The sequence below is a fragment of the Capricornis sumatraensis genome, chromosome 7 (assembly GCF_032405125.1).
Source record: "Capricornis sumatraensis isolate serow.1 chromosome 7, serow.2, whole genome shotgun sequence".
Lineage (NCBI taxonomy): Eukaryota > Metazoa > Chordata > Mammalia > Artiodactyla > Bovidae > Capricornis > Capricornis sumatraensis.
Genome location: NC_091075.1, coordinates 91,420,906 through 91,428,342, shown reverse-complemented (window position 1 = coordinate 91,428,342; position 7,437 = coordinate 91,420,906). Strand labels below are relative to the sequence as shown.

The 7,437-nt window shown below is 43.8% G+C and overlaps 1 protein-coding gene across 1 annotated transcript; it reads right to left on the bottom strand.

Moving 5' to 3' along the window:
* Positions 1 to 237: 237 nt before the first annotated feature.
* LOC138081856 (growth-regulated alpha protein-like) lies at positions 238 to 4,718 on the bottom strand. Its single transcript, XM_068974970.1, has 4 exons — positions 4,628 to 4,718; positions 4,421 to 4,544; positions 4,224 to 4,307; positions 238 to 475 (listed from the first exon to the last, which is right to left on the bottom strand). Exons 1-4 carry the CDS (start codon positions 4,713 to 4,715, stop codon positions 238 to 240), a joined length of 534 nt encoding a protein of 177 aa, XP_068831071.1. The 5' UTR covers positions 4,716 to 4,718.
* Positions 4,719 to 7,437: the final 2,719 nt, after the last annotated feature.

Genomic DNA, 7,437 nt, shown 5'->3' with positions numbered 1-7,437 from the left:
GCCATCTCCCAGTGTTTCTCTAGTTACTTCTGGAAGTCCTGAGAGGACATCTCCTGATACAACTCACAAAGAAAGATTCACAATAACAAAATGGGATACGCCATACTTTCTCCTCTCTAGCTCTAGTTCATTTAGTAACATTGCTCAGGAAATCTCAGTCACTGCTGCCATTGCTATTTCCTGCTGATGATCTCTCAACGTTGTGACATAGCACGAAATATTCTTTTTCTACTTCCTTCATGCTGTGACCACAACCTCACATGCTTTGTGCTTCACTTCCTGCTGTGACACTTCCAACGGGAACTGCCCAGGAAATTCGATGTCAAAACTACACTGTATATCCACCTGATCCAGCACTGAAGTTGAGATGATGCCCATGGAGTTGGCCTTGAGGGCCAATGGCAGATTCCTGGAGACACTGATGATGTTTAAATCCCTGTACAACTTCAGAAAGAGTGTTCTGTCATTACCTTTACTGGGTAGAAGGAAAATTAAGGTTAGGTCAGGAACTTACCCTAGAGCACACAGTCCACAACTGATTGATAGAGCCGGAATTTACTCTGAAGTAAATGATTCTTTGAAATGGTTGTCTTTAATCAACAAATGAACAGCAACATCTTTTTGCTTTTCAGGGGCTGTGTTCTGTATTGACAAGTGCTAAGTGGCCAGTGTAGCAAGTTCCATGTTTGAGGGTAAGGACTGGTCTTAAGGGTGAGGGCTTAACTGAACTCTCTCTCAGGTGGGTCACACTTGTAAACATTTTCCCATGTCCTCTGACTTAGGATTAGGGAGCAAATGCTAGTATTTATGGAGCATCTAGACAACTGGCTTTAATTTATTCTGTAGTTCACAGTTTCTTTCTTCTCATCTCATAGTCAGTACACTGGAATTATGAAGAGATGATCATTCTTTTAGCTTTCGTAAGTGTGCTATTGAAAAGCAGAGACATTACTTTGCCAACAAAGGTCCGTCTAGTCAAGACTATGGTTTTTCCAATGGTCATGTATGGATGTGAGAGTTGGACTGTGAAGAAGGCTGAGCGCTGAAGAAGTGATGCTTTTGAACTGTGGTGTTGGAGAAGATTCTCGAGAGTCCCTTGGACTGCAAGGAGATCCAACCAGTCCATTCTGAAGGAGATCAGCCCTGGGATTTCTTTGGAAGGAATGATGCTAAAGCTGAAACTCCAATACTTTGGCCACCTCATGAGAAGAGTTGACTCACTGGAAAAGACTCTGATGCTGGGAGGGATTGAGGGCAGGAGGAGAAGGGGACGACAGAGGATGAGATGGCTGGATGGCATCACTGACTCGATGGACGTGAGTCTGAGTGAACTCTGGGAGTTGGTAATGGACAGGGAGGCCTGGAGTGCTGCAGTTCATGGGGTCGCAAAGAGTCAGACACGACTGAGTGACTGAACTGAACTGAAGTGTGCAAAAAACCTCACAGAGGTTGTTTCTTGCTACCTGTGTGTGTGTGTGTGCTCTGCTGTCATGTGGGACTTGTTGCAAGCCCATGGCCTGTAGCCTGCCAGGCTCCTCTGTCCATGGACTTCTCCAGGCAAAAATACTGGAGCTGGTTGGCATTGCTTACTCCAGGGGATCTTCGACCCAGGGATCAAACACACATCTCTTCTGTCTCTTGCAATGGCAGGTGAATTCTTTACCATTGAGCTCCTGGGGAAGCTCTAGAGGCATGGAGATAGCTAAATGGAGATGAAAACCTGTTCTTTTGACTGACTGGAGATCCTACTCTAGTATAAAGAGAGGAAAACATGCTGAAGGGTGGTAACTAACACATTCAAATCTTAAAACCATTTTATTACATTTGATAAACTGATGTAAGGGGTTGGGATAACCTTAAACTCTTTGGTGAGATTCTTTACCATCTGAGCCACCAAGGAAACCCAAATTCAGAGATAGTTACTTATAAATGAAAGTTAGGAAACTGAACCCAAATGTCCATTAGATCTTTTATAGATTAATCAGTCACTCACTTTTTGTGCTTCTATTGATGACACAAAGTATTTTGAGTCCTGAAGAAAAAATCCTCTTTATTATCATTTCACTGCCAGTTTCATTAAACTGTTAATAGTTGTTTGAAAAATCTCTTAGCCAAAGCAATGAAATGAGTGTTGTTGTTAAGATAGCTACAAGAGAAACTTCCTTGGTGGTCTAGTGGCTAAGACTCCACACTCCAAGTGAAAGGGACCGGGGTTCCATCCCTGGCCAGGGAACTAGAGCCCACATTCCTCAGTGAAGACAGAAGATCCTGCATGCCGAAACTAAGACCCAGGACAGCCAAATAAATAAATAGTTATTTAAAAAAAAATAATAAAGAAAAGATAACATTTTTTAAAAAGATAGCTACAAGAATTTTAAAAAAAAGAAATTTTTAAAGAGGTATACTTGACTAGCAAGGTAGCAAGAAGCTCCTTATAAAAAACAGCAATATATTATTATTGCTCTCATAATATTATAGTGACTCTCACACTAAGGGGAAGGGGCCAGTGCACAGTTTGGAAAAGCACATTCTTAGGTTGGTAAGAGACAAGGGGTGTGACAGCTATCAGCAGATGAAATTAAGTATAACTTATAGTTTGATTTGTCTGTGTAGCAAATGAATGTCCAAGAGGAGAAAAAGAAGCTAGGAAACGTTTATGTAAATCATCAGATTTATCCAGTAAAGGTAGAATTATTTTCCTCAGGAAAAAATGAAATAAACAGTGTTTAGTTTGAAATATTTTATTTTCATGTTCTTTGTAGAAACATCAATAAATATTTAAACTTCTCTTTTCTCAGACATAGAAAAGCACTGTGTAATCAACATGAAACAAGGCACTGTGCCTTACAAGAAAGACATAACATGTCCAAAGGGTATTAAGAACATTGTAGCTCTTAAAGTTTCAACATGAGAAATGCTGACCACATACTGTGAAATCATTTCAGTAAATAACCAACATTCTTTTAAACACTTACAAACACATGCATTTACAAAATCATTTACAAAAACATGCATCCCTCTACCCGACAATGAGTTCACTATTTATCTGTTTCGATCCTCCAGTTTCTGCCATGAGGGCTGGCATAAAGTGGGCTCCTCAGAAATATTAATTTAATGACTGGCAAACATTTGCAAACCTTCTACTTCAAACTCAGTAAGAATCAGGAGTAAATAAACTTTTTTCTCATAAAATAAATAATACCAATAATGATAGGATGTGCAAGTAGATTTGATCACATCCTTAATCATGTCACATGTAAATAGTAACATAGAATCTTTGAAACCCAAGCAACATATAAATAAATAAATAAGTAAATAAATAAGTGGAAGAACCCTCCTAAGAGATGTTCAAACATATTAAGCCTGATCCAGGTGGCCTTAGGAGCTGGTGATTCCTCTTTTCCCTCTTTGATTTCTGTAGGGGCAGCGTCTACTTCTGGAACAGCCATCCAAGAGCTTCCGTTTTCCACCTGGTCAGTTGGAGCTGGCCCTGCAAGAAGAAAAGATCTTCCTTAGTAGCTGCTCTTCTCCTTTCCCTCTTCCTGCGTTCCAGAGATTTCTGAGTCCAGTCTTCCCAGCCTGGCATCAAGTGGTTACTGCCTGCCACCTGCTATACTGTGTGGCAGATGCCTCTAGGCTCTCTGATACTCTTATTAGGAATGGAGCTGAGGCCTGCAGTATTCACTGTATTATTGGCTACAAATAGCCAATTCTATTTGATGCTGAAGCTGAAGTTCCAATACTGCGGCCACCTGATGGGAAGAGCTGACTCATTCAAAAAGACCCTGATGCTGGGAAAGATTGAAGCCAGAAGAAGGGGATGACAAATGATGAGATGGTTGGATGGCATCACGGATTCAATGGACATGAGTTTGGGTAAACTCTGGGAGTTGGTGATGGACAAGGAGGCCTGGCATGCTGCAGTCCATGGGGTTGCAAAGAGTTGGACAGCACTGATTGACTGAACTAAACTGTCCAACACCAGTGAGAATTTTAATGAAAGCAGTTTAACCCACATTCATTTGAATGGGGAGAGTCAAGGGCCATGATGGAAAGCATTGGCAATGTCCTTCTGGCATCAGAGCAGATTAATGACCTTAATGGCAAATTTAATTCTGAAATAGTGATTTTTCATTCCTTCAGCTAAATCCTAGGGTTCTCCGATATAATTTTCAGCAGGCATAATGACTCTAGTCAGACGACAAATAAAAACCACAACTCACTGGTTTAGCATCTTATCGATGATTTTCTTAACCATGGGGGCGGCGGGGTTGAGACACACTTCCTGACCAGTCTTGAGAGTGGCTCTGCAGAGAGAAGCAAAAATCTACGTGAGGTGGGGGGTCCATTTGAGGGATGGGGTGGGGGCATCGGCACGGTGGGTGGTGATGACGAGGACAGCAACAGAGGTGACACTTACATGACTTCGGTTTGGTCGCAGTGGGGGCCCGGGGGCGTCACCTTCACGCTCTGGATATTCTTGAGGTGAATCCCCTGCACGGTCTGCAGGCACTGGCAGCGCAGTTCGTTGACCACGGGCGCCCCTGCGGGAAGGACAGAGTGGGTTAGGGGCTGTCCTCACGGGCACCCGCCCGTTCCCGTCCCGCCCTGGGGATCCGGGTCTCACCTGCTGCGCGCCGGCCGGCGGCCACCAGGAGCAGGAGCAGCATCGCGGCGCCGAGGAGCCGGGGGGCGGGGTTCGCGGCTCGGGCCATGGGTCTCAGCTCGGGCGGTCTGTGTCTGCGGCGGGAAGGCTGGCGAGAGCGCTGGCTGAGCGGACTCTGTGGCTCCCCGAGCCGGGTGAACCCCTTTTATCCTGATCAGAAGGGAGTTGCTAGCCCCGGGCCCAGGGAAATTCCCGGTCCGGAAGGAAGGGGGCCCCGCCCGCCTCACGCGTAATCAGCGCACTCGGAGTGTCATCCCCGTGCCCAAATCTCCACGCGACGGTGAGTCTCCCTCCACGACGCTGGGGCTCCAGCCCAGATAGGCGCTGTGCGTCTCAGGCCACCCTGGTCGCGGGGCAGGGAGAGGGGAAAGCTCTGGGGACACTGGGGAGAGACCCCCACAGGGTTGGGGAGATGGTCTTAGAGAGAGACTTGGTTTTCTTTACTCATCAGACCGGAGGAATTAAAGAGAAGAAAGCAGGTAGATTTTGTTTAGTTGTCTATCCTCGGCCTCTGTGTATTTCTGCCTCTCTATACTCAATTTTGCTATTTTCATACATGAGAACTGGGATCAGTGTCAAAAGCTGAATTCTGGGTTAATTTCAGTGAAAGTTGAGGGCTGTAAAAGATCTAGTATTTTGTGTCCTGCTCAACTCAATATTCTCTTAGCAACACTGGAACTTTCAAAATTCGAGGGAGATCTCCTTTTCCACCCAAGAAGGGTTCAGAGTTGGTCTGAGAATATGGGATTGGTGGTCACTCTGAAGCTGTGGGCGAGCTGGTCGGGGTCTCCTCTTCTGGTCTGTCTTCCGACAAAATAGCTCATGGACACAAAAGCATGCTTTCTGCAGCATAGCACCCTACCACGGATGTGCACGGATGAAATAAACATGAAAATACACATAACATCCTGTTCCATTCACTGAAGGGGGAACATCAGTGTTGGTCCTCCTTTTTCTTGAAACACTGATGTCTCTCTTTTCTGATGAGAAATTCAGTTTTTTCACCTGATGCCTGTACTATTTTTTCATCAGAAGTTTTAGAGCTCTTGCACTGACCTAACATGAAGTCTAGAGGTTTAAGTGTAGCTCTCCAGGTTGGCTGAGATGCTTTTAAACTATAGTGTTGGAGAAGACTCTTGAGAGTCCCTTGGATAGCAAGGAGATCAAACCAGTCAATTCTAAGGAAAATCAATCCTGAATATTAACTGGAAGGACTGATGCTGAAGCTCCAATACTCTGGTCACCTGATGTAAAAAGCCGACTCATTGGAAAAGACTGATGCTGGTAAAGATTGAGGGCAGGAGGAGAAGGGGCACTAGAGGATGAGATGGCTGGTTGGCATCATAGATTCAATGGACATGAGTTTGAGCAAACTCTAGGAGATGGTGAAGAACAGGGAAGCCTGGCGTGCTGTGGTCCCTGGGATTGCAAAGAGTTAGACACAACTTAGCAACTGAACAAAAGCACCAGGTTAGATTCAGACCTCCTGGAGACGTGGAATATTATGAGACTGGTAAAAGAAGAAAAAAGTGGCCTCTGGCCTAGGGACAGGCATCTAGGAACAGGGCTCTGGGCAGCCCAACTCAGTGGGTGATAACTCACATCCCACAGCCAGCCAGCCTACAGCGATGCCACTTTCACTGCTATCTGTTACCTACACACAAGGCTGTATATTGTGCTTATTTAACTTATATGCAGAGTACATCATATGAAATGGTGGGCTCGATGAAGCACAGGCTGGAATCAAGACTGCCAGGAGATATTTCAATAACCTCCGACATGCAGATGACACCACCCATATGGCAGAAAGCAAAGAAGAACTAAAGAGCCTCTTGATGAAAGTGAAAGAGGAGAGGGAAAAATTTGGCTTAAAACTCAACATTCAGAAAACGAAGATCATGGCATCCGGTCCTGTCACTTCAAGGCAAATAGATGGGGGAACAATGGAAACAGTGACAGACTGTATTTTGGGGGGTTCCAAAATCACTGCACATGGTGACTGCAGCCATGAAATTAAAAGACGCTTACTCCTTGGAAGAAAAGCTATGACCAACCTAGACAGCATATTAAAAAGCAGAGACATTACTGTGTCAACAAACCTTTGTATAGTCAAAGCTATGTTTTTTCCAGTAGTCATGTATGAACGTGAGAGTTGAACTGTAAAGAAAGCTGAGCACCGAAGAACTGTTGCTTTTGAACTGTGGTGTTGGAGCAAACTCTGGGAAATGGTGATGGACAGGGAAGCCTGGTATGCTGCAGTCCATGGGGTCACAAAGAATCAGACATGACTGAGCGACTGAACTGAACTGAACTGAACCTACACACTGTTAAACGTTTCCTTGCTCACCTCACAGTGGTTATGAGAAGTGAGTTAACATGTGTGAGAGTTGACTGGAAATAAATGCCTTATACATGTTTGTTAAACAGATGAAATAGAAATAGTTTTTTTCAATATAACCTAAACACAAACTCTATCTGTTTTAAATTTTATGATAAAGAGAAAAAAAGTAATGGAGATGTTCACATCTCAATTTTTCTTTTTATATTTAAAAAATTTCTGTATTAGTTTTTTCAAAAAGAATGCACAGTTATACTCTACTAGGAGATGCACTTACATGGGATTTGGGTGGTTTTGCTTGTTTGCTTTTTGTTGCTACTTTTCAGACCTATCATTGATTTATTTTGTAGCCTTACTTTCAATCACCTCATCTGTTAGAAAAGAGTTTGAATTCGATACCCTTCACCTTATTTATTGGAAAAGTCTTATTAAA

What these genes read in the sequence shown, in the direction of transcription:
- LOC138081856 (XM_068974970.1), bottom strand. Translation starts at nt 4,715, where the DNA reads ATGGCCCGAGCCGCGAACCCCGCCCCCCGGCTCCTCGGCGCCGCGATG. An exon ending in CGCCGGCCGGCGCGCAGCAG is followed by an intron (nt 4,545 to 4,627) that starts GTGAGACCCGGA and finishes TCCTTCCCGCAG; the next exon opens with GGGCGCCCGTGGTCAACGAA. An exon ending in ATCGATAAGATGCTAAACCA is followed by an intron (nt 476 to 4,223) that starts GTGAGTTGTGGT and finishes CCTTCTACCCAG; the next exon opens with TAAAGGTAATGACAGAACAC.